Here is a 26,949-nt window from a genome sequence, read left to right as displayed (position 1 = left end):
TTTTGGCTCAAAAATATGGTTTTACTTAGTAACGTTTCAGAAGTCAATAATTACATCAGTCCAGAATGGTTATACCATAGTAGCTTTTACAAAGTTATAAAACAGAGCCCTCATTGTAAAAAGATTGTACATCTTTGGTTAAAGATGAAGTGCTATTTAATACTCCTCCTCCCCTTCCTCTTCACCCTCAAAAGAATCAATGCCAACCTCTTCGTAATCTTTCTCCAAGGCTGCCATGTCTTCACGGGCCTCTGAGAACTCCCCTTCCTCCATCCCCTCACCCACGTACCAATGCACAAAGGCGCGCTTGGCGTACATCAGATCAAACTTGTGATCGAGGCGAGCCCAGGCTTCAGCGATGGCCGTGGTGTTGCTCAGCATACACACAGCACGCTTCACTTTGGCCAGGTCCCCACCAGGTACTGCAGTGGGAGGCTGGTAGTTGATGCCAACCTTGAAACCAGTTGGACACCAGTCAACAAACTGTATACTGCGTTTAGTCTTGATGGCACCAATAGCAACGTTGACATCTTTTGGCACTACATCACCACGGTAGAGCAGACAGCAAGCCATGTACTTGCCATGGCGAGGGTCACACTTGACCATCTGGTTTGCTGGCTCGAAGCAGGCATTGGTGATCTCAGCTACAGACAGTTGCTCATGATAAGCTTTCTCAGCTGAGATCACAGGGGCATAGGTAGCCAGAGGGAAATGGATACGTGGATAGGGAACTAAATTGGTCTGGAACTCTGTCAGATCAACATTCAAAGCACCATCAAAGCGAAGTGAGGCTGTAATCGAGGACACAATCTGACTAATGAGTCGGTTAAGGTTGGTGTAGGTAGGGCGCTCGATGTCCAGGTTTCTGCGACAGATATCATAGATGGCTTCATTGTCTACCATGAAGGCGCAGTCCGAGTGTTCGAGTGTGGTGTGGGTAGTCAGGATGGAGTTGTAGGGTTCAACTACAGCTGTGGAGACCTGAGGAGCTGGGTAGATGGAAAACTCCAGCTTGGACTTCTTACCAAAGTCAACAGAGAGACGTTCCATCAGGAGGGATGTGAAACCGGAGCCAGTGCCTCCACCAAAGCTGTGGAACACGAGGAAACCCTGGAGTCCTGTGCATTGGTCAGCCTGTGAAAGAGGTCATAAATAGCAGTAAAACCCATCGTAACAAGGAATTGTTATTATTGATTATTGATGTACTTGTCAGTGCTGTGGGAAGTGCTCACTCACCAGCTTACGGATTCTGTCCAAGACTGAGTCAATCAGTTCCTTGCCGATGGTGTAGTGCCCACGGGCATAGTTGTTGGCAGCATCTTCCTTCCCGGTGATGAGCTGCTCGGGGTGGTACAGTTGGCGATAGATACCTGTACGGATCTCATCTGAAGTTCAGAACAGTAGATGGAGGGAGGTCAGTTTAGAATTCAGCAGAATGCATTAAATTTTATGAGCTAAACGCACTTTCACTGATGAAAAAGAGACAATCTGGTCTTCAAACAAAAATAGTAATGGAAAAGATTTAAATAAATAACCTATTTAACTCTGACAATGAACATTGGACCAGATGATGCACACTAGTGTAGAGTAATGATTATGCCATTGGCTCAAATTACTGGGGAGGTGATGGTGTAGTGGTATTGTTGCTGGATTAGTAATCTAGAGACCCAGGGTAATGCTCTGGGGACCTGGGTTCAAATTCTGCTGTGGCAGATGGTGGAATTTTAATTCCAGATTTTTATTGAATTCAAATTCTAATGATGACCATGAGGCCATTGTTGATTGTCATAAAAACTCATCTGGTTCACTAATGCCCTTTAGGGAAGGAAATCTGTCAGCCTTACCTGGTCTGGCCTACATGTGACTCCAGACCTACAGCAATATGGCTGACTCTTAAATGCTCTCCCCTCAACAAGGGATGGGTAATAAATGCTGGCCTAGCCAATGATACCCACATCCCATGAGCAAATTTTTAAAAAAAACTTTTGGACTTTTCCTTCTAACCTATCAAGCTGCTTCATAATTCTAAAGAGTTCTATTCCGGTGACCGCTCAAGCCTTCATTCTAGTACAAGGAGCCCCAGCCTGTTCAGCTCAGATCTAGGATAAATCTGAGCTAGAGCTAGGTCGCTCCTAGTGACTGGTTCAAGCATGATAGCAGGAGAGGCCAAGAAGCGGTCTGAACATTTGGAAAGGAAGCACAAGGGTCAACAAAACTCAAGTCAGCCCAATACAAACCGATCACAGTGGGCTCCAAATCCACAAACACAGCCCGGGGTACATGCTTGCCAGATCCCGTATGGCTGAAGAACGTAGTATAGGAGTCGTCCGCTACTCCACTGGGCTTGTCGCCCGGCATCTGCCCATCAGGCTGGATACCGTGTTCTAAACAGTACAGCTCCCAGCAGGCATTGCCCATCTGGACACCAGCCTGGCCGACATGGATGGAGATACATTCACGCTGTGGAACAAAGAAACACATTCTGTCTCAGAAATGATAAGGGATAACATGAACAGAACAAGAACAATCTTGACGCTGAAATCTTGTCAAGCCATTTTTACTCAGAATGATAGTCTACTATCCACTCACCACCACCACATTGCTCATCTTTTCTCAATTTACAGCAGCCCTTTGTTTCATTCTCCCAGTTCATCCCTTCTGTCGCCAACCTCTGGTCTTCCACAACAAATACTGCCAGTGACAGGGCACATCTGTTCTGGCACTGGTTGGAGGAAAAGAGCACAGCCCAATCCCACCAAGATGAATCAATAAATGCCTCCACTTATGGGAGAAAAGGTCAAAAATAGTTTGAGTGAGATGTCCATCGAGGCTCTGAATTGTTTTAAACATCTTACAATGTACTATTGGAAGCTAAACATAGCCCTCGAGAGAAATCAGAGGTTGAAAGAATGCAACTTGACCATGTTACAAATACTCAGCTTGATAGCCAGTTATACACAATTCAGTTATATTGAGAAAAACCACTGTCTTCCCAACTTTTGCTGCCGTTTATACAGAGGCAGTCAGAAGGTCATTGGTTCATACTCCCCAATGAAGCTTGCAGTCCCCCTGATTTTAAAAGTCTCTTCCTTGAATTTGCATCCCTCTTATCCCCTGCCCATCTCTAACTTCAAGAGATCTCTGCGTTCCTCTAATTCAGGCCTCTTGCACATCAACTTACTTCTCCCCACCACTGGTGTCTGTACACTCAGCCATCTATACCCCAAGCTCTGGGATTCCCACCCCAACCCTCTCCACCCCTACCACACCCTACTTAAACCCTGACCAAACATTTAACCTCCTCTTCTAATACTCCCTTCTTTGACTCAATGTCAGTTTTTAACCTATAAAGTGCATTGGGACCTCTTATTGTATTTACGTAGCACCGTTCAATGTAAGTAGGCTGACACTTCAGTGCATTACTAAGGGAATGCTACTTTGTTGGAGCTGCTGTCCCTTGGCCAAAACATGGTAACAGGCTCAATCAGTTCAGGTGGATGTAAAAGTTCCAGTGACACTATGAGGAAGAGCAGAGACATTTTCCTAAAGTCCTTATCCCAGTTGTACCACCACCACAAATTAAATAGCCTCTTATCTTGTTATATATGAACAAGGAGCAGGAGTAGGCCATTCAGCCCCTCAAGCCCGCTCTGCCATTTAATAAGGTCATGGCTAATCTGATAATAACCTGAAATCTGCATCCCACCCACCCCTGATAAATCTTTCATCCCCTTGCTAACCAAGAATGTATCCACCTCTGCCTTAAATATATTCAAAGACTCTGCTTCCACCACCTTTTCAGGAAGGGAACTTCAAAGACTCACGACCCTCTGAGTGAAAGAGTTTCACCTCATCTGTTTAAATGGATGACCCCTTATTTTTAAACCGTGGCCCCTAGTTCTTGTCTGTAGGCCCTTGCTGTTCACAATTGGCTATAACAACATTTCCCTGCATTACAACAGTGACTGCACCTCAAAAGTAATTAGCTAGCCATGAAGTCCTTTACGACATTCCGACCATGTGAAAAAGAGATATACAAATTAAGGTTCTTTTCACATTAGCCATCTCAATATTTCTGAAATTGAGAGACTTTTCTCTTCCTTCACATCCAGGTGTTACCTGTGGCTTAATGAGAGCACTGTTGTCTCTGGGTGAGAAGGGTTTAAGTCCTACTCCAGGAACGTTAGCACATAATCTAGGCTGACCATCCCAGTGAAGTACTGAGGGAGTGCGACACTGTCAGAGATACTGCCTTTTGGATGAGATGTTAAACTGAGGCCCTGAGGTAAATGTAAAAGATCCCATTGCTTCTGATAAAGTGCCACATCAGAGGTTATTGTGGAACATAAAAGCTCATGGTATAGGGGGTAACATATTGGCATGGATAGAAGATTTGGCTGGCTAACAGGAAGCAGAGAGTAGGCATAATTGGGTCTTTTTCAAGACAGGATCAATGCCAGCACCTCAACTGTTTACAATTTATATAAATGACTTGGATGAAGGGATGGATGGGATGTTTGCCAAATTTGCTGATGACATAAAGCTAGGTAGGAAAGTAATTTGAGAAGAGGACATAAGGAAGCTACAAAAAGAAATAAGTAGGTTAAGTGAGTGGGAAAAGATCTGGAGTATAATGTTGAAAAATGTGAAATTGTCCATTTTGGCAGGAAGAGTAAAAGAGAAGCATATTTTCTAAATGGTGAGAGTGAGGAGCTCAGAAGCAGAGAGATCTGGTGTCTTACTGCATGAATTACAAAAGGTTAGTATGCAAGTGTAGCAAGTAATTAGGAAAGCTAATAGAATGTTATTGTTTATTGGGAGGGGAATTGATTACAAAATTGGGAGGTTATGCTTCAGTTATACAGGGCACTAGTGAGACCACATCTGGAGTATTGGTCACCTTATTTAAGGAAGGATGTAAATGCATTAGCAGTTCAGAGAAAGTTTACCAAACTAATACCTGGAATGGGTGGGTTGTTTTATGAGGAAAGCCTGTACAGGCTAGGCTTGTAGCCACTGGAGTTTAGAAGAGTAAGAGGCGACTTGATTAAAACATAAGATCCTGAGGGGTCTTGACAGGGTGGATGTGGAGAGGATATTTCCTCTTATGGGAAAATCTAGAACTGGGGGTCACTAAAAATAAGAGGTCACCTGTTTAAAACAAAGATGAGGTGACATTTTTTCTGAGGGTCAGAATCTTTGGAACTCTCTTCTTGAAAAAAAGGTGGTGGAAGCAGAGTCTTTGAATATTTTTCAGGCAGAGGTGGATAGATTCTTGATAAGCAAGAGGTGAAAGATTATCGGTGGTAGGTGGGATGCAAATTTAAGGTTACTATCAGATCAGCCGTGATTCTTTTAAATGGCGCAGCAGGCTCAAGGGGCCTAATGGCCTATTCCTGCTCCTTGTTCATATGTTCACAAGAACAGGGGAGTTCTCCCCAGTGTCCTGGCCAATATTTATCCATTAAGCAATTTCACCAAAACAGAAACCAGAAAAAGGAATGTGAAGGCTTTAAAAGTCAAGATGGGGAGGAGTGGAGTTGAAACCTTTCACACAGCTTTCTGAGCTTGAAGTCAATCAATGTGCTTAGGAAAGAAAGATTGGATTTAAATAGCGCCTTTCACAATTTCAGAATTATTTACAACCAGTGAAGTACTTAGTTGACGCGTAGTCACTGTTGTAATTTAGGAAACGAGGCAGCTATGTTGTGCACAGTAAGACCCCACAAACAGCAATGTGATCAGTGATGATGGTCGAGGACCAATATTGGTCAGGACACCAGTGAGAACTAACGTGCTCCCCTTCAAAGTAATGCCACCTGAGGGCAGACGGACCCTTGGTTTAAATTTTGAGCTGAAAGTCAGCACTTCAGCACCGGGAGTGTGCGCGTAGATTACCGGCTCAAGTCTCTGGAGTGGGACTTGGGCCCAGGACTAACTGACTTAGAGATGACAGTGATACCCATCAAGTCATGGGTCGATTTAGCAGTCATCCCGCGTCTCACAACTCCTTTGCATTTTAGGCTAAGTGACGCAGTGTTTCAAAATTACCTGATATTATCCGATGGGGTGGGAGGTTCGGAGAGTTTTGGTGGGCGAGAGTGTGGGTGCTAGCACCTCAGCACAAACCACAGACTTCATTTATCTTCAGGATTGCCAGCTATTGATCCCAGGTTATTCACTTCTCACCCAAGAGACTCCCATACAATTCCGATACTTTCAAAGCTTTTGAGGTCAGGTCATTTGAAAATTTCAAAATGGGTAAGGAATAAGGAATAATACATTTTGAATCTTGATCTAATAAATAATGAAACAAGCTGAAGGGATTAAATGGTTTCTTTTGGGATGGTCAACAGCAAGGCCAGCATTTATTTCCCATCCCTAATTGCTTTTGAGAAGATGGTGGTGGGCCACTTTCTTGAACCATAGCAGTCCATGTGAGGTAGGCACACCCACAGTTTTAACACTTCTGTAGCATTTGGCATCATGCCAGGGCATTTGAGGGCACCTTACTGTGCATCTGGGAGTTACATGTAGGCCAGACCAGGTAAGAACAGCAGATTTCCTTCCCTAAAGGATATTAGTGAACTAGATTTTTTTTTTTTTACACAATCCAATAGTTTCATTATTAATAATATTGGCATTTTATTCCAGATTTATTAATTGAGTTTAAATTCCCCCAGCTGCCATGATGCAATCTGAACTCCTGTTCCCAGAGCATTGGTCCAGGTCTCTGGATACCAAGCCAGTAATGTTGATACTATGCTCTTACCACCGTCCTGTTCCTAACCCAGGAGGGTTGTCAATCCTCGACTGGAATGATATATTGCCCTGCAATGGAGCACAAAGTGAAATGTATGGGAACTTGGAACTGAAGGATGTCCCAGTGTTGGAGAAAGGACTTGTAGATGATGACCATGATTTTGAAATTGGGACCGAACCCTTCTGCCACGTGCATCTTAGTTATGCCAACGGAGGGTGGTGATCAGGAGGGAGAGAATAACGTGAAGGCCACCACTGCTCAGTCATGGAGTCAACAGTCCTCCAGGATTGTTTTGGAGTCTCCAGAAATTAAAGATTAATCCCCAGGCCACTGCTGTGTGCAAACCCCAGGAGGAAAATAATAAGGTTGTCAATTATGAAAAGAATTGGTGAAGAGGGGGGAAAAGGCCATTTGATTGGATGGTTCTTGACCGTCAGTCTTCCAAAGAAGGGTCTGTTTGCTTTGCAATTGGCTTGGCAAGGGACACCAAGTTGATGGATGGGTCAAGTGACCAATGGTAGTGTGGAGGGAGGGTGTCAATTGGTCATGTGACCAAACCTCCTGGGATCTGTCCAACCAGAGTTAGCAGCTCAAGCGCACAGTTACAGCGAGCAGCTTGCATGCCAGCTCCCTGAGGCCAGTACTTTGTTTAACTTTTGTTAATCCATTGGTTTAATGATTAACAGCTGCAGTAATTCAGGGACAGTCAACTCCGCAGGGCATACCTTGCCCTTGCTGCTAATCTGCTTTAATAAAGTGGAAAATGGGGGGAAAGATTTAAATAAAACACATTAAATAAAGGTCAAAAGGGTTTTGAGTAACATGGGTAAGAATCCCGCATTCAACAGTTTACATCCAAGGGGATGAAAGACAGACTTGAATTTATATAGCACCTTTCAAGGCCTTGGGAATCACAAAATGCTTTACAGCCAATGAAGCACTTTCAAAGTGTAGTCACTGTTGTAATGTAGGAAATGCAACAACCAATTTGAATACAGAAAGAGCCCACAAACAGCAGTGTGATAATGACTAGATAATCTGATTTTTGCAAAGCTGGTTGAGGGATAAATAAATATGAGGGATAGATAAATAAATATTGGTGAGAAGGCCACTGCTCTTCTTTGAAACAGCGCCACGAGATCTCTTCCAAATTTGAACCCATGACTTTCTAGCTTAAATACACTATGCACTGGACCACAGCTGACACCTGCACTAACACTTGATATTCAATGACGTTACCGTCACCAAATTCCCCATCAACATGTTGAGTGGGGGAGTGGCGAGGGTTACCATGACCAGAGACTCAGCTGGACCAGCCACATAAATACCGTGGTTACAAAAACAAGTCAGAGGTAGGGTATTCTATGACGAGTGCCTAATCTCCTGACTCCCCAAAGTCTTTGCTCCATCACTGCTTACCTGCATGTGTGCTGCTCCAACATTTGAAGCTTGACAACATCCAGCATGAAGCACCCTACTTGATTGCACCTCACACACCATCTTAAATATTCACTCCCTCCACCACCGACACACAGTGGCAGCAGTGTGTACGTACCATTTACAAGATGCACTGCAGGAATTCATGAAGGTTCCTTCGACAGCACCTTCCAAACCCATGACCTCTACCACCTAGAAGGACGAGGGCAGCAGATAGATGGGAACGCCGCCACCTGGAAGTTTCCCTCCAAGTCGCTCACCATCCTGACTTGGAAATATATCGCCGTTCCTTCACTGTCGCCGGGTCAAAATCCTGGAACTCCCTTCCTAACTGTGGGCGTACCTACACCACGGTTCAGGAAGGCAGCTCAGCACCACCTTCTCAAGGGCAATTAGGGATGGGCAATAACACCCACACCCCATGGATTAATTTTAAAAGGTAGCTACAGCTCAGAACTTCTACAATTTTCAGCAAAAACTTGTGTGTTAGGAGACCTGCGCTTTTTTTAAAAAAAAAGTTAAGATCATAAGAACAGCCTCTGGAAGTGAAAATACACTTTTGGAAGCACCAGCTTTAGAAAACCTCCTGAAGCAGTTTGGCACTTTGTTCACAAGAGTTTGCGGTCACACTATTACGCGACAACACTAAGTCCTACCGAAGCCATCACTTTGATGACTCTTCCTCCATGCACCTCCCCTAATTCGGAAAAGGATATTTGATTGCCGTAAACGGGAGTGAATGTACAGTGCTGGCTGTAACTATACCTTGGAGCAGCTGCACCAACAGGTTGAGGACACTCGTTGGGAAACCTGTTCAGCTGCTGCTCATGCGGCAATAAACAAATATTCTGCCGACAGGGATCTCACATGAACTTGCTGTCTCCCCTCCCCTCTGTTCTTATGTGTTATTTTTGGAATGTGAGACTGTCTCTCCCTAACAAGGTGTTAACTCGCCATATTCTGAAGGGCTGTGCAGGCCAGTGAGGGAGCCTCCAGGTTGAAGATTCCCCCCCTAGCCCCCGACCTGCCTTAGCAGTGCCCACCTCTTCTGGTGGGGCTGCTGAGGCTCCAGAGCTGCTTGCCCTCCGATTGGGCCTGCAGCAACACGGACGGTGAGTTTGGAGGCAAGTGCGGACTTAGGACCCCTATTTGTTCCCCACATTGGGGACCCCAAAGCCCAGAGGAAAATCCAGCCATACATTTGTAGAGCTAGGTGGCAGTCTGCAGTATTCCATTCAAGCAGCAGCAGCAGCGAGAAGTATACTAAACCATGTGGCCAAAAAAAGCACTCATTCCCTATAAGCCTCAATACTAGAAGGTGAAAAATGAATTTGGGATGGGCAGCAGGAAGAATTTCTTCAAACAAACAGGAATCAAGCCTTTGCAGTAAATTCTTAGGGGAAGAAAGATTCTCAAGTTGACCAAGATCCAGTTGGGTATTGAGACAGGAGGACCACCCTTATTGAATTAATGGGCCAAATAGCCACTCTAACCTGTGTCATCTTGTGACTTTTTCTTTTTACTCTTTAAAATCGGAAAGAATATTGACTTCCAATATTTGTGGAACCTCGTTCCCAAATGACAAGTCAACAAACACTTGGCGAAGCAGGTTTGATCAGGACCGGTGCTCTATGGAATTAATATTGGGTGGAACTAAGACAAACCCAGATTTAAACCACCTCAAGGCACTGTGAATAAAGTGTTTGCTTTTCACAGCACTTTAACCACAGGAGGCAGCCATTTGGTCCATCATGCCTATTCTGGCTCTTTGAAATATCTATCCAGTTATCCCAATCTCCTGCTCTTTTCCCTTGGCCGTGCAAATTTCTCATTTTCAAGTATTTATCCAATTCCCTTTTGAAAGTTACTGTTGAATCTGCTTCCTCTCAGGCAGTGCATTGATGGCAGCAACAAGGTCACAATATTTAGTGAATGGTTTTCTCATGGACCACTTCATTTACAAATCAAAGCCCCCCCGCCCCACCCAACCCACATGCCCACACCCACCCCCTCCCCCTCCCTTTCAAAAGACCTCCTCATTTCTGCATGGGGAGCTTTTCCCTATCTGCCTCACCGATTACTTCTGTGGGCTAAAATTTAGTTCCCTCTCTTTCGTTTAGTGGGACCAGTTTTGAGTCCCTCAGAGTTAAATACTCTTTATGTCGTTCTTGACCTTTGGTACACTCACTAAAAAGAACTATGCAGGCTAATCCAGTTGCAGTCTTTAGTTTCAGGTTTTTCTGCTGGGTAGTGTGCTTCTTTCAGCTGCTTCATTATTCCTGGCGGAGTTCACTGGATATTGATTCCTGGCCAGTCCAATAACACCTCTATTTTAATCACCTCATCCTTTTGTTCCAATCCCTCTATAACCTTGCCCCTCCCCTATCTCTTGTCCTTCTCCAGTCCTCTGACAACCTGACAAATCTGGGTTCCATCAACTCCAGCCTCTCGAGGGAACACCCTCCACTCATCCTTCACTCCACTACTGGCTGCTTGTGCCTTCAACTACTCCGCCCCCCCAAGCTTTGCCATTCCCTCCAGCTCCCCCTTCCCTTGAGCCACTCCTTAAAAACCTACTTTTCCACACCCATGCTTTTGGTCACCTATTCCAATGTTTGCTTCTTTGGCTCGGTAATGCCGTTGTGATGTTATGCTACTGTGAACAGGCACTCTATAAAATGCAAGCTGTTGTTGACAGTAAAACCACCTGAAATGAGACTACCCAGGTCAACTGACTCCTGCAGTTGTCAAGAATGAAGACTTGACCCACGTCTGTAAAACTATTGGTAAAGGACTGAACTGCCTGAAATAGCTGACATTTCAGACAGTTTAAGAACCTCCTTTGTAATTAGCGACGAGAAGTGGTCAGTACCATTTGCCCGATTCAGGGAGCTCCGTGTACAAAAATCACTAAGAGGTGGCAGACAGGTACAAAAAAAAATAAAGAGGTTAATGAAACATTCTCAAGGAGGTTGGAATATAAAAGCGAGGAAGTGACGATAGAATTGTGCAAAACCCTAGTTTTGGTCACATCTGGAGTAACCACTAAAATAAAAGTGAAATACAATGGATGCTGGAAATCTGAAATAAAACAGAAAATGCTGGATAAATTCAGCAGGTCTGGCAGACAGGCTGTAAACATTAACTCTGTTTCTCTCTCCACAGATGCTGCCAGACTTGCCGAGTTTTTCCAGCATTTTCTGTTTTAATTTCTGGAGTAACTGTGTTTAGTTCTGGACACCACACCTCAGGAAGGATATATTGGCCTTAGACGGGGGGAGTAGTGCAGATTCACCACAATGATACCTGGGGCTTAAAGGGTTAAATTATGAGAGCAGGTAGCATAGACTACACAGGTATACTCTTGAGCATGGAAGATTAAGGGATTATCTAATTGAGGTGTTTAAGATGATTAAAGAAAGAGTTGATAGGTTTGAGAGAGAGAGAAACAATTTCCTCCGGTTTAATTTTATTCCACCCTCCCCTGCCCCCGACCCCTCCTTGCTCAACGTCAACACATTCTGCAAAACAAGATTCTGTACAGAGATATATTTAGGCTGTCTGCCGTGCCCATATTGGTTTCCATGCCAACCTGTCAGTCCTCAAGGCTTCCTGTGAGTCAGGCTGTTATGACATAAATGCTTGACACCACACATCAAGAGGCAGGGTAGAGAGCCCAGGAATCATCTTGGAATGGATTAGATGTGACAGCGGTGGATCTTTTTCACTAGATAGGTGAATTAAGGAGGTGAAGGAACGGCCTTCACCTGAAATACTCTGCCTGAAGAGGCAGTGGAAGCAGATTCAATAGCAGCTTTCAAAGGGGAGTTGGATAAGTACTCGAAAAGGAGAAAAAAGTTGCATGGGGGTAAAAGAGCAAGGGGGAATGAATTGCACTTTCAAAGCGCCATCACATCCATGATGGACCGAATAGCCATCATTTTACTGCATCATTCTATGATTCTCGTGAATGAAATCGCTCCCAGAACCTCTTGGGGTTAAATATCTTTTGCCATGCATCCCACTTCCTTGACGAGAATGGGGCCAACAATGGCCTGAAAGTCAGTGCAACTCACATCTTGCCCAGATCTGGTGAGGGCCCCCCATGGGATCTTTGAGATGACCTCAATAACAGGCATCCTGTACACCCACAAAATTGGCTAAAGCCTTATTTAAATAATAATGGTGCGCACATTATAGCTTACTCTGGGAGTTCGGGGTGCTGGGTAACATACACTTTTACATGTATGTTGTAGTCTGGAGCTATGGATAGTGAAGTTGGAGGCTCCAATGTTCTTTCCATCACACAGCTGCTGATCAGGAATCTCTACCGCTCTTACCGCCTGCTATTGGCGTGTATTGGGAGGATTTGCAGCTTGATAATCAACCTGTTTGGCTGTATTACAGACGCATGTTCCTTGGCCATCAAGTGTCAGGTGGTCTCGAACCCAGAGCTTCTGGCTTAGAGGCAGGAACTCTATCCACTGCACACAAGACCTCTTAAAAATAAATGACTTAAAAAACCTTATTTAAATAATTAAGATGCTAGCATGACTCATATGGAGCAACAGTCAGTGGGGGGCTATTCAACACCTGCCCATTGTTCCCTGGCATGGAATGGGCTACTGAGCTATACCTCTAGTCCCACAAAACTAAACACTCTGGTCATAATAAATTGCCATAAGATTTACACCGACCCGCTCCCAGCCCAGACAGGCATGGTCAGGAAGGTCCATTCACTATTGGCTAGCTTGCCAGCCACTTTATGGAGGGACATCCTGAGGTGTTGATAGGTGCTATACAAATGCACTTTACTTCCTTTTGTTTTGCAGTTAATCCAACAAGTCATAACTCCCGAGATTCAGCTGAAGAGAAAGGATTATCGATCCCGGATATACAATGATAATCTTTTCATTAGAATAAAGCATTTTGCAGCCACAGGAGGCTATGCTTCTTCAAAAAAAAACAAAGCATAAATTGAACCACAGAGTTTCACTTAAAGCAATGGAGAAGGGGCAGAGCAGATGTCAAAATAAAAGAGGAACGACCTTGGGAGTGCAATGAGGAAGTTTTGAGTGGCACAAACAGCTGCAATATTGGGAGATTATATTCTGCAGAGCCCAGTATGGATCAAATGTACAGGGTCAAGCTTATGAGCTATTTGTTCTCTATGTTTAGACCCCTTGTAATTATTGACACACTACCAGAGTCCCCTTGCAGTTACAGACACACAGCCTGGGGCAGGGTGCCCTTGCAAATGCTGATTGAGAATCCAAAAGATTCTCAAAGACATGTATCGAATGGGAAAGGAACATATGAAAATGGACATGGGAGCGGAGATGGAGGTGTGCGGTGGTGGGAAGAGAGGGGGTGGGGTCATGGAGTAACTCGGCCCATATACATTTTTTTTGGGGGGGGGGGTGTCAGGGACAGTGGTAGTGGCAATATCACTGGGCTAGTAATCCAGATATCCACACATGCTCTGGGGGACAAGGATTCAAATCCCACTACAACAGCTGGTGGAATTTAAATTCAATTAATTAACAAAAAAATCTGGAATTGAAAGCTGGCCTGGATTTTTGTCATGACAGAGAGAGCCCCTTCTCCATGGCAAAAATGGCAAACAAGACAGAAATCCTAAGTCAAGGCCCCAAACATGACACTTGCTATTTTTGTAGTTCAGGGCGTGTTTCATGCATGTGCTGTTTAGAGAGGCAGTAGGCCATCTAACTTATCAGATGAAAGCAAAATACTGCGGATGCTGGGAACCCGAAACAAAAACAGGAAATACGGCGAAATCTCAGCAGGCCTAACAGCGTCGGTGGAGACAAAAGCAGAGTTAAAGTTTCAAGTCTGTATGACTCTTCAGAGTCTGGAGGCTCTGAAGAAGAGTCATACAGACTCGAAACGTTAACTGTTTTTCCCTCCACAGACACTGTTAGACCTGCCGAGTTTTTCCAGCGTTTTCTGTTTTTGTAACCCATCAGATGCCTCCACTGAAGGGGGATTCTGGTAGGCAAGGAGTATGAAACTCAAAGTTTGCAGATTAGACCAGGTCTGAACTTGGTGGATGCATTTGGATAGGCAGGGTACTCATTTGGAGAGGTAAGCTATCCCTTTGGATCTGGTCCTAGGACACTTTTGGGGAGGTAAGGTGACCTTCGGAATTGTTAAAAGTAGACAAAGGTGCTTAAATTCTCAAGCTCATTGGAACTGTCAAAATTAACTGTCAAAATTGTCAGAAGCACCCGTCAAAGGGGCCGTCAAAACTGTCAAGAGGACCTGTCAAAAGCAACTGTCGAGCTCTCAAGGCATTTAAAAAGTCTGCCCTTTAAATTTAAAAGCATGTCAACTGTTAAAAAACATTGCTTGGTATGGGTACAGGGGCATAGATTGGCTTGGAAGTTATGGGGGGGGGGGTTAATGGGGACATGAGTTGACATGGATGGGGCATGGGGAGTGTGTGGGGGGAAATGAGGGGTGAGGGCTCGAGGGATGTCTTTTGTTTTACTGCTCTTTTTCAAACTGCAACCAAGTTCTGGACCATAGAGGCAAGGCCTTCCGCCCAGCCCAGCCGTGCACATGGCAGCCTCTGCGCTTGTCCCGGGGATGGTGGGTCCAATTCCCAGAGGAATGTGCCGACCCTGTGCTCCCAACTCAGGAGCAAAAATCCAGGCCCTAGTCTCAGGACTGGTGACTGTGAAATGATCATTGATTGTTGTAAAAACCTATCAGTTCACGAATGTCTTTCAGGGAAGGAAATCTGCTGACTTTATCTTGTCTGGCCTACACTGTGACTCCAGACCCACAGCAATGTGGTTGACTTTTAACTGCCCGCTGAAAATGGCCTAGCAAAGACACTCAGTTCAAGGGAAATTAGTAATGGGCAACAAATGTTGGCCTTGCCAATGATGCCCACATCACATCAAATAATAAAAACAATAATTGGTAGATACGCAATGTGTTAATTCAATCTGGATAATTCAATGAATATTCATTATGGATCATTCATTTCGCGAGCTTCTAGTCAATTGTGCAACATACCATGTTTCCTCAACAAATTATGATATCCAAAAACTGTTTAGTACAGAATGTGAGAGATGGGAGTCAGGAAGCGCTTAAAAAGAAAAACTAGAATTCTGAAAATAGATCGAAAAAAATAAAATTGCACCACACTGGAATGGTTTAATGGTCTTACATCTCAGTGCAGGAGTACACTCAACTATACATGTTTACACAAACCCTACACTTAAATAAAAGTACAGACAGACCAGGGCACATCCAAACTGAATGGAGCATGTGGTTACAACACTGCAATGGAATGTATTTGTTGCTCAGGTTATTTCTCAATTATTTTTCAGTTGGACTGAGGTAATAGTCAGTCTCTAGGGTACACATCTTATCCGAACAAAACACAAATTCTCAGGGATTGCATTATAAAGGAAGGTGCTGCAGTGATTTATCAAAAAGAGCTTGCATTTGTCTAGCCCCTTTCACAACCTCAGGATGTCCCAAAGTGCTTCACAGTCGGTTAGGTACTTTTTGAAGCACAGTCACTGTTGTAATGCAGGAATCTTGGCAGCCAGTTTGTGCACAGCAAGCTCCCAGAAACAGCAACATGACAATGACCAAATAATCTTTTTATAAAATTTATTTTGATTGAGGAATAAATATTGCCCAGGACACTAGGGACAACTCCCCTGCAAATCTTCACAAAATGGTACCATGGGATCCTTCATGTTCATCTGAAAGGGCAGGTGAGGCTTCGGTTTAACACCTCACATGAAAGACAACACTTCCGACATCGCAACACTCTCCCAGTAATCCCCCAGGAGCACCAGTCCAACACTCTCCCAGTACCCCACCAGAAGCACCAGTCCAACACTCTCCCAGTACCCCACCAGAAGCACCAGTCCAACACTCTCCCAGTACCCCACCAGAAGCACCAGTCCAACACTCTCCCAGTACCCCACCAGAAGCACCAGTCCAACACTCTCCCAGTAATCCCCCAGGAGCACCAGTCCAACACTCTCCCAGTAATCCCCCAGGAGCACCAGTCCAACACTCTCCCAGTACCCCACCAGAAGCACCAGTCCAACACTCTCCCAGTACCCCCCCCAGGAGCACCAGTCCAACACTCTCCCAGTACCCCCCCAGGAGCACCAGTCCAACACTCTCCCAGTACCCCCCCAGGAGCACCAGTCCAACACTCTCCCAGTAACCCCCCCAGGAGCACCAGTCCAACACTCTCCCAGTAACCCCCCCAGGAGCACCAGTCCAACACTCTCCCAGTAACCCCCCCAGGAGCACCAGTCCAACACTCTCCCAGTAACCCCCCCAGGAGCACCAGTCCAACACTCTCCCAGTAACCCCCCCAGGAGCACCAGTCCAACACTCTCCCAGTAACCCACCAGGAGCACCAGTCCAACACTCTCCCAGTACCTCACGAGGAGCACCAGTCCAACACTCTCCCAGTAACCCACCAGGAGCACCAGTCCAACACTCTCCCAGTAACCCACCAGGAGCACCAGTCCAACACTCTCCCAGTACCTCACGAGGAGCACCAGTCCAACACTCTCCCAGTACCCCACCAGGAGCACCAGTCCAGCACTCTCCCAGTACCCCACCAGGAGCACCAGTCCAACACTCTCCCAGTACCTCACGAGGAGCACCAGTCCAACACTCTCCCAGTACCCCACCAGAAGCACCAGTACAGCACTCTCCCAGTACCCCACCAGGAGCACCAGTACAGCACTCTCCCAGTACCCCACCAGGAGCACCAGTCCAACACTCTCCCAGTACCCCACCAGGAGCACCAGTCCAACACTCTCCCAGTAATCCCCCAGTAGCACCAGTCCAACACTCTCCCAGTACTCCACCAGGAGCACCAGTCCAACACTCTCCCAGTACCCCACCAGGAGCACCAGTCCAACACTCTCCCAGTAATCCCCCAGTAGCACCAGTCCAACACTCTCCCAGTACTCCACCAGGAGCACCAGTCCAACGCACTCCCAGTACCCCACCAGGAGCAGCAGTCCAACAATCTCCCAGTAACCCCCCCAGAAGCAGCAGTCCAACACTCTCTCAGTACCGCCCCCACACCCCCTCCCAGGAGCACCAGTCCAACACACTCCCAGTAACCCCCCAGGAGCACCAGTCCAACACTCTCCCAGTAATCCCCCAGGAGCACCAGTCCAACACACTCCCAGTAACCCCCCAGGAGCACCAGTCCAACACTCTCCCAGTAGTCCACCAGGAGCACCAGTCCAACACTCTCCCAGTACCCCACCAGGAGCACCTGTCCAACACTGTCCCAGTACCACGCCCCAGGAGCACCAGTCCAACACTCTCCCAGTACCCCACCAGGAGCACCAGTCCTACACTTTCCCAGTACCCCACCAGGAGCACCAGTCCAACACTCCCCCAGTAACCCCACCCCCCCCCACCCCCAAGGAGCACCAGTCCAGATTATGCACATAACAGTCACTACAGTTCAAAGTTATTCACTGTGCATGGACCTTTAATTTCCTCTGGGCACGAAGAAATTTGGGTGGTTTAAACGGTAGCATATTACACACGTAACTACAATACACCCAAATCTCCTAAATCTTTATTCTTCCAACAAGCCCGAAGTCTGAACAAATCTCCGCCCACTAAACTAACCACACTCCCAGGTTCCCAAACACGTACAATCGATTTGACGACCTGATTGAGAATATGGCGCTGGAGATGCCATCACTTGACCTTGTGCTCACTTCTGACTGCCCACTCCTACATTCCTGCCATCCAACTTGCCCATCCTCAGTGCGTCCTTTTCCCATTTGGTGGCACAAGCTATAATGAGAAGCTTTTGATTATTTCAATATACTAAACATTTAAGTATTGATATGAGGTGTTGTTGGTATTGAGCAATTTTTTATTTATTCATTCATGGGATGTGCGCGTCACTGGCTGGGCCAGCATTTATTGCCCATCCCTAATTGCCCCTTGAGAAGGTGGTGTTGAGCTGCCTTCTTGAGCCCTACAGTCCATGTGGTGTAGGTACACCCACAGTGCTGTTAGGGAGGGAGTTCCAAGATTTTGACCCAGCGACAGTGAAGGGAAGGCGATATATTTCCAAGTCAGGATGGTGAGTGGCTTGGAGGGGAACTTGCAGGTGGTGGTGGTGTTCCCATCTATCTGCTGCCCTTGGCCTTACAATGCAACAAGGACGGACAGAAAGAAAAGGAGGCAGGAAAGATCTTGCATTTCTATAGCACCTTTCACAACCTCAGGACATCCCAAAGTGCTTTACAGCCAATGTAGTCACTATCGTAATTTAGGAATAACAGCAATCAAATGTGACAGTGACCAGATAATTCTTCTTAAATCCTTCTCTACTTGTTAGCTGAGTGTGGGAAACCTGGGAAAACCCCTGTGTTCTTCTTCAGTACTATCTGTGGGATCCTTTACATTCACCTGAGAGAGGAGATAGGGCTTTGATTTAATATCTGAAAGGCACAATTGCTGGTGCAGCATTTGGAGTGTCAGCCTAGATTCTGTGCCTAGAGTGGGACTTGAATCCACAATCTTCCGACTAAGGGGAGAAAGTGCTAAACACTGAACCACAACTGACACCACAACTAAATTGAGAAACAGATGGAAGAGTGGAGCTCCCAGCTAGGTGCACCAACTCCAACCTTAGAACAAGATCTCCAATGGCTTGTGGTTTACTCAACTGACACAACGATTTAGCATAGTTTGAGGGATGTTAGAATTCAGAGCCAGTGATGACTGCAGAGGGACTACACCAGACTCCATCTCCATAGGACCCTACAGAACAAGATAGATTTCCATCTTGGACTTGCTTTATTCCAAGGCAAAAAAAAATAATGAAACAAACCTGGAGATAGGAGGAGGCCCTTCAGCTCTCTCTGAACTGGATCATGAATGACCTGTACCTTTTAACCCCATCTATCCACTTGGTTCCATGACTCTGACCCAACAGAAATTGATCAACTTCAGTTTTAACATTTGCAATCGACCCCCAGCCTCATTTTGGGAGGGGTGTGAGGGAGAGTTCCAGATTCCCACTCCCCTTTGTGTGAAAGAAGTGCTTCCTGACATCATCCTTGATCGACCCAACTCTAATTAAGATTCTGCCCCCTTGTTATGGATTCTCCACCACCCCCCCAACACCATCAGAGGAAGCAGTTTCTCTCAACCACCTATAAACTCTGCTCAAATCATCTTAAATAGCATAATGAGATCACTTCTTAACCTTCTGTCTGTCATATCAGTAACCAGAGGATGTAGATTTAAAGTGATTGTCAAAAAAAACTAGAGGGGACATGTGGAGATTTGGTTACACAGCGAGCTGTGATCTGGAAGGCGCTGCCTGAAAGGGCGGTGGAAGCAGATTTAATAGGAACTTTCAAAAGGGAATCGGATCAATACTTGAAAAGGGAGAAAGGTTTACAGGACATCTTGCAGTGTTTAGGGAAAAGAGTGAATTAATGGTTCAAAAGAGCCAACACAGGCATGACAGGCTGAATGGCCTCCCTCTGATCTGTGTAATTCCACAAACAAAGCGAGCTCTCCAGATCCCTAAAATGAAACCAAGATGCTGTGGATGCTGGAAATCTGAAATAAAAACAATGAATGTTGGGAAAAACTCAGCAGGTCTGGCTGCATCAGTGGAGAGAGAAACAGTTAATGTTTCGAGTCCGTGTGGCCCTTCTTCAGAGCTGAAGAGTCAGAAGAATCAGTTTCTCTCTTCACAGATGCGGCCAAAACCTGCTGCGTTTTTCCAGCATTTTCTGTTTTTATTCCTCCAGACCTCAACTTGTGAAGATATTAAGCTATCGTGAACACGGGCCTGTGACGGATAAAGCCCCCCTGGTTCCAGTGTAAGGGAAACACGTGTGAAATTGATGTGTGTAGTAATGTACAGTGGAGCCCAAGCCACACAAGGGCACACACAGCTTCTGGGGGGGCAGGTTTGCTATTCATTCATGGGAGGTGGGTGTTCTGGCTATTCCAGCATTTTACATCCATCTCTAATTGCCCTTGGGTGGTTGTGGGGACACAGAGATGGCTCCCAAGAAAGTGAACACAGATAAAAAAAAAAACAGGCTTGTGAATATCTCAGTTAACACAAACTCTTGGTTCCTCACTTCCTGGTTCCTGTGCATGGCGCCAACAACCCCTTGTGGCTAATTTTGCAAAAAGTTCGTCATTTCACGAAAAAGGCGGCTGTTAAATACTGTTAAAAATGTGACATGAGTCATATCGAGTGGATCAACTAAATAAATGCACTTAGATGTAATACTGACACTTTAAACGATCTTTGATTCGCCCTACTTATAGATAAAAGAGTACCCCACCCTACATCAGCCCCTCCACCCAGATAGTGTCTGATTTCCAGGGGGTGAGGGGGTGAGGGGGTGAGGGGGTGAGGGGGTGGGGGGGTGGGGGACCTGTTCATTCCAGCCTTAATGCTCTGGAGAGAGATGCAGTGGTTTCTGTCGAGGTTCATCCCGAGCAGTTCTGTGACACAGGACTCTGCGCTCTACGGGCTGTTCCCAGGGACACGCACCGAGACAGACATCAACTGCAGCTGGAGGATCATCAACTCGGTGAAAGACGCTCTTTGGTCTGCCCGAAACCTGTCGGTCTTCCAGCGCAAAGAGTTGTCCCCGACCGAGTGTTGCAGACAGGCACATTCCAAGGTCCAGGGCTACATGCTGAGGGACACACTAAAGCTTGGGGCAGCCGCCGCAAAGGCCCAATGGGGAGGGGTCGCTGCCTAAGACCTTTCTGCCACAGGGCACCGAGGGGCTGGGAACTGTGTAGAACCCCTTGGGCTGCACAGCTCAAAATGAATGTCTGCAAATGATTGTAATATTCATTGATTGTGCTGATGCACCTTGTGACACATGTTGAACCTGATTATACTTTTGTGATGGTGATTTTGGAATGGTTTGGAATGTTCTTCCAGATATTTTATGAATAAAGAAACCACTGGCGTTAGGTAGGGCCCACTGAGCCTTGTTGCAGCCTAAATGGGGTGGTGACCGTTTCCTCTGTCGGTGGGTTGGCTACTCCTGGGGTGGATGTCACTCTTACTCCCTCAGAGAGAAACCATTGCCCTTAGCCGCCTTCGAAAAGGAGGAGGACGGGTGTGTGATTCTGCCCCGAATCCAGGGCGTCCGGAAAACAGTGAGGAAATCTCCGCCAGTGCATTTACTGCGGCGCATCTGCCCCCCCGGGGGAGTCACCAGAATGCTCAGAATATCTACAGAGGGATCATGTGTGCAGGTTAGAGGGGTCACTGTCTGATCATATCTCTCTGCCTGGTGCAGTCTCGGATATTTTTGGTAGCTTTGTCTATTCCCGATAGGAGCGATCCGAATTCAGAGCCCAGCTCCTGTTACCGGACTGGAGCCCCAGAAGCCACACAAATTACTAACTCCGAATTCTCATCCCAGGAGCAGTCCTGCCCCTAACCCCCTCCCTCCCTGAGCACTAACACCTACCACTAACACCCCTCCCCCCCCAGCACTACCCCCCACCCCCCTCCCCCCAACACTAACACTCCCTACCACTACCCCCCTCCCCAGCACTACCCCCTACCCCCTCCCCACAGCACTAACCCCTCCCCCACAGCACTAACCCCCCCTGCCCCTAGCCCCCTCCCCTCCAGCAGTACCCCCTACCCTACCCCCTCCCCTCCAGCAGTACCCCCTACCCTACCCCCTCCCCTCCAGCACTAACCCTACCCTACCCCCTCCCCTCCAGCACTAACCCCCTGCCCCTACCCCCCTCCCCCCAGCACTACCCCCTACCCTACCCCCCTCCCCCCAGCAACCCCCACTGCCCCTACCACCTCCCCTCCAGCACTACCCCCTACCCTACCCCCTCCCCTCCAGCACTAACCCTACCCTACCCCCTCCCCTCCAGCACTAACCCCCCTGCCCCTACCCCCCTCCCCCCAGCACTACCCCCTACCCTACCCCCCTCCCCCCAGCAACCCCACTGCCCCTACCCCCTCCCCTCCAGCACTACCCTACCCTACCCCCTCCCCTCCAGCAGTACCCCCTACCCTACCCCGCTACCCCCAGCACTAACCCCCTGTCCCTACCCCCCTCCCCCCAGCAACCCCCACTGCCCCTACCACCTCCCCTCCAGCACTACCCCTACCCTACCACCTCCCCTCCAGCAGTACCCCCTACCCTACCCCCTCCCCTCCAGCACTACCCCTACCCTACCCCCTCCCCTCCAGCACTAACCCCCTGCCCCTACCCCCCTCCCCCCAGCACTAACCCCCTGCCCCTACCCCCCTCCCCCCAGCACTAACCCCCTGTCCCTACCCCCCTCCCCCCAGCAACCCCCACTGCCCCTACCACCTCCCCTCCAGCACTACCCCCTACCCTACCCCCTCCCCTCCAGCACTACCCCTACCCTACCCCCTCCCCTCCAGCAGTACCCCCTCCCCCACCCCTCCAGCAGTACCCCCTACCCTACCCCCTCCCCTCCAGCAGTACCCCCTACCCTACCCCCTCCCCTCCAGCAGTACCCCCTACCCTACCCCCTCCCCTCCAGCAGTACCCCCCTACCCTACCCCCTCCCCTCCAGCAGTACCCCCTACCCTACCCCCCTCCCCTCCCCTCCAGCAGTACCCCCTACCCTGACCCCCTCCCCTCCAGCACTACCCCTACCCTACCCCTCCCTCCAGCACTACCCCTACCCTACCCCCTCCCCCTCCCGCACTACCCCTACCCTACCCCGTCCCCCTACCCTACCCCCTCCCCCTCCCGCACTACCCCTACCCTACCCCCTCCCCTCCAGCAGTACCCCCTACCCTACCCCCTTCCCCTCCAGCAGTACCCCCTACCCTACCCCCTCCCTCCAGCAGTACCCCCTACCCTACCCCCTCCCCTCCAGCAGTACCCCCTACCCTACCCCCATCCCTCCAGCAGTACCCCCTACCCTACCCCCTCCCCTCCAGCAGTACCCCCTACCCTACCCCCTCCCCTCCAGCACTACCCCCTACCCTACCCCCTCCCCTCCAGCACTACCCCTACCCTACCCCCTCCCCTCCAGCACTACCCCTACCCTACCCCCTCCCCTCCAGCACTACCCCCTACCCTACCCCCTCCCCTCCAGCACTACCCCTACCCTACCCCCTCCCCCTCCAGCACTACCCCTACCCTACCCCCTCCACTCCAGCAGTACCCCCTACCCTAACCCCTCCCCTCCAGCACTACCCCTACCCTACCCCCTCCCCTCCAGCACTACCCCTACCCTACCCCCCTCTCCCCCTCCAGCACTACCCCCCACCCTACCCCCCTCCCCTCCAGCAGTACCCCCTACCCTACCCCCTCCCCTCCAGCACTACCCCCTACCCTACCCCCTCCCCTCCAGCACTACCCCCCTACCCTACCCCCTCCCCTCCAGCACTACCCCCTACCCTACCCCTCCCCTCCAGCACTACCCCCCTACCCTACCCCCTCCCCTCCAGCACTACCCCCTACCCTACCCCCTCCCCTCCAGCACTACCCCCCTACCCTACCCCCTCCCCTCCCCTCCAGCACTACCCCTACCCTACCCCCTCCCCTCCCCTCCAGCACTACCCCTACCCTACCCCCTCCCCTCCAGCACTACCGCCTACCCTACCCCCTCCCCTCCAGCACTACCCCTACCCTACCCCCTCCCCTCCAGCACTACCCCCTACCCTACCCCCTCCCCTCCAGCACTACCCCTACCCTACCCCCTCCCCTCCAGCAGTACCCCCTACCCTACCCCCTCCCCTCCAGCACTACCCCTACCCTACCCCCTCCCCTCCAGCACTACCCCCACCCTACCCCCTCCCCCTCCCCTCCAGCAGTACCCCCTACCCTACCCCCTCCCCTCCAGCACTACCCCCTACCCTACCCCCTCCCCCTCCAGCACTACCCCCACCCTACCCCCTCCCCCTCCCCTCCAGCAGTACCCCCTACCCTACCCCCTCCCCTCCAGCACTACCCCCTACCCTACGCCCTCCCCTCCAGCACTACCCCCTACCCTACCCCCTCCCCTCCAGCAGTACCCCCTACCCTACCCCCTCCCCTCCAGCACTACCCCCTACCCTACCCCCTCCCCCTCCCCTCCAGCAGTACCCCCTACCCTACCCCCTCCCCTCCAGCACTACCCCCTACCCTACCCCCTCCCCTCCAGCAGTACCCCCTACCCTACCCCCTCCCCTCCCCTCCAGCAGTACCCCCTACCCTACCCCCTCCCCTCCAGCAGTACCCCCTACCCTACCCCCTCCCCTCCAGCACTACCCCTACCCTACCCCCTCCCCCTCCCCTCCAGCAGTCCCCCTACCCTACCCCCCTCCCCTCCACACTACCCCCCCTACCCTACCCCCTCCCCTCCAGCACTACCCCCTATCCCTACCCCCTCCCCTCCAGCACTACCCCCTACCCTACCCCCTCCCCCTCCCGCACTACCCCTACCCTACCCCCTCCCCCTCCAGCACTACCCCTACCCGACCCCCTCCCCCTCCAGCACTACCCCTACCCTACCCCCTCCCCCTCCCCTCCAGCAGTACCCCCTACCCTACCCCCTCCCCCTCCCCTCCAGCAGTACCCCCTACCCTACCCCCTCCCCCTCCCCTCCAGCACTACCCCTACCCTACCCCCTCCCCTCCCCTCCAGCACTACCCCTACCCTACCCCCTCCCCTCCAGCACTACCCCCTACCCTACCCCCTCACCTCCAGCAGTACCCCTACCCTACCCCCTCCCCCTCCCCTCCAGCACTACCCCTACCCTACCCCCCTCCCCTCCAGCAGTACCCCTACCCTACCCCCTCCCCTCCAGCACTACCCCTACCCTACCCCCTCCCCTCCAGCAGTACCCCTACCCTACCCCCTCCCCTCCCCTCCAGCACTACCCCTACCCTACCCCCTCCCCCTCCCGCACTTACCCTACCCTACCCCCTCCCCTCCCCTCCAGCACTACCCCTACCCTACCCCCTCCCCTCCCCTCCAGCACTACCCCTACCCTACCCCCTCCCCTCCAGCAGTACCCCTACCCTACCCCCTCCCCTCCAGCAGTACCCCTACCCTACCCCCTCCCCTCCAGCAGTACCCCCTACCCTACCCCCTCCCCTCCCCTCCAGCACTACCCCTACCCTACCCCCTCCCCTCCCCTCCAGCACTACCCCCTACCCTACCCCCTCCCCTCCAGCACTACCCCCTACCCTACCCCCTCCCCCTCCCCTCCAGCACTACCCCTACCCTACCCCCTCCCCTCCAGCACTACCCCCCTACCCTACCCCCTCCCCTCCCCTCCAGCACTACCCCCTACCCTACTCCCCTCCCCTCCAGCACTACCCCTACCCTAACCCCCTCCCCTCCAGCACTACCCCCTACCCTACCCCCCTCCCCTCCAGCTCTACCCCTACCCTACCCCCTCCCCTCCAGCACTACCACCCCCTACCCTACCCCTCCCCCTCCCCTCCAGCACTACCCCCTACCCTACCCCCTCCCCTCCATCACTACCCCCTCCCCCCCCGCACTACCAGCCCTCCCCCCCCCGCACTACCAGCCCTCCCCCCCCCCGCACTACCAGCCCTCCCCCCCCCCCCGCACTACCAGCCCTGCCCCTACCCCCCCCCGCACTACCAGCCCTCCCCCCCCCGCACTACCAGCCCTGCCCCCCCCCCCGCACTACCAGCCCTCCCCCTACCCCCCCCCGCACTACCAGCCCTGCCCCCCCCCCCCCCGCACTACCAGCCCTCCCCCCCCCGCACTACCAGCCCTGCCCCCCCCGCACTACCAGCCCTGCCCCCCCCCCGCACTACCCGCCCTGCCCCCCCCCCGCACTACCAGCCCTGCCCCTACCCCCCCCCGCACTACCAGCCCTCCCCCTACCCCCCCCCGCACTACCAGCCCTGCCCCCCCCCCCCCGCACTACCAGCCCTGCCCCTACCCCCCCCCGCACTACCAGCCCTGCCCCTACCCCCCCCCGCACTACCAGCCCTGCCCCCCCCCGCACTACCAGCCCTGCCCCTACCCCCCCCCCCGCACTACCAGCCCTGCCCCTACCCCCCCCCGCACTACCAGGTGTTCCAGGCGAAATGGAGCAAGTGTCAATATCAAAAACAAGCCCAGCGCAAGGCGATTACGTGTCAATTTCGCTTAATTTTCCATTTGTCAATTCCTTCCCCAAATGCGCTCTCCTCTCTCTCTCTCTCTCTCTCTAACATATACATTCACACTCAAGTGTTTCCCACCAACCACTCAGCACGTTCAATTTTATTATATTTTTTTTATTATTAAAATTGAGTCGGAGGTCACGGTTTCTACAAAACAGGCAACTCGCCGAAAAGTGCAAAGTTTTATTTCCCGCCGCCTGTAAACCGCAAACTCAGCTCGGTCTCCTCTTTTAAAAAACAATATATATATAATGAAACATTGGCACGTTTTACAAGCGGATAAGTCAACACTTCCAACCCTCACCACCAGCTACTTGCAAGAGATTTTCTTTAACATTGTCGATTACAGATTTGGCAAGGTTATTGCCATGACTTACCATGATCGGGATGAATTTGTTTCCGAAGTTATAATGCTACTTTTTTTTTGTAAAGTTGTTGGGGGCGAGGTGGGGGGAAGAGGGTGTCAGAGTCCACGCCCCTGGTCTCACACACTGAACCGGTGAAGGGTCTCTGTGAGCGCTGGGTTAGAGGCAGCAATTCCCCCCCCACCCACCGACTATTTAACCTC

The 26,949-nt window shown here is 50.1% G+C and overlaps 1 protein-coding gene across 1 annotated transcript; it reads right to left on the bottom strand.

Annotated features, from left to right (window-relative positions):
• LOC121284617 (tubulin alpha chain-like) lies at window positions 1-26,949 on the bottom strand. Its single transcript, XM_041200133.1, has 4 exons — window positions 26,759-26,949; window positions 2,238-2,460; window positions 1,237-1,385; window positions 1-1,134 (listed from the first exon to the last, which is right to left on the bottom strand). The coding sequence occupies exons 1-4, from the start codon at window positions 26,759-26,761 to the stop codon at window positions 157-159; spliced, it is 1,353 nt and encodes a 450-aa protein (XP_041056067.1). The 5' UTR covers window positions 26,762-26,949; the 3' UTR covers window positions 1-156.

The sequence above is a fragment of the Carcharodon carcharias genome, chromosome 12 (genome assembly GCF_017639515.1).
Source record: "Carcharodon carcharias isolate sCarCar2 chromosome 12, sCarCar2.pri, whole genome shotgun sequence".
In the NCBI taxonomy this organism is placed as follows: Eukaryota; Metazoa; Chordata; class Chondrichthyes; order Lamniformes; family Lamnidae; genus Carcharodon; species Carcharodon carcharias.
Note: the sequence above shows the minus strand (reverse complement) of the source record. Positions and strands in the feature narration are given on the sequence as shown.

What these genes read in the sequence shown, in the direction of transcription:
- LOC121284617 (XM_041200133.1), bottom strand. An exon ending in TTTGGAGCCCACTGTGATCG is followed by an intron (nt 1,386 to 2,237) that starts GTTTGTATTGGG and finishes TCTGAACTTCAG; the next exon opens with ATGAGATCCGTACAGGTATC. An exon ending in TGGACAGAATCCGTAAGCTG is followed by an intron (nt 1,135 to 1,236) that starts GTGAGTGAGCAC and finishes CCTCTTTCACAG; the next exon opens with GCTGACCAATGCACAGGACT.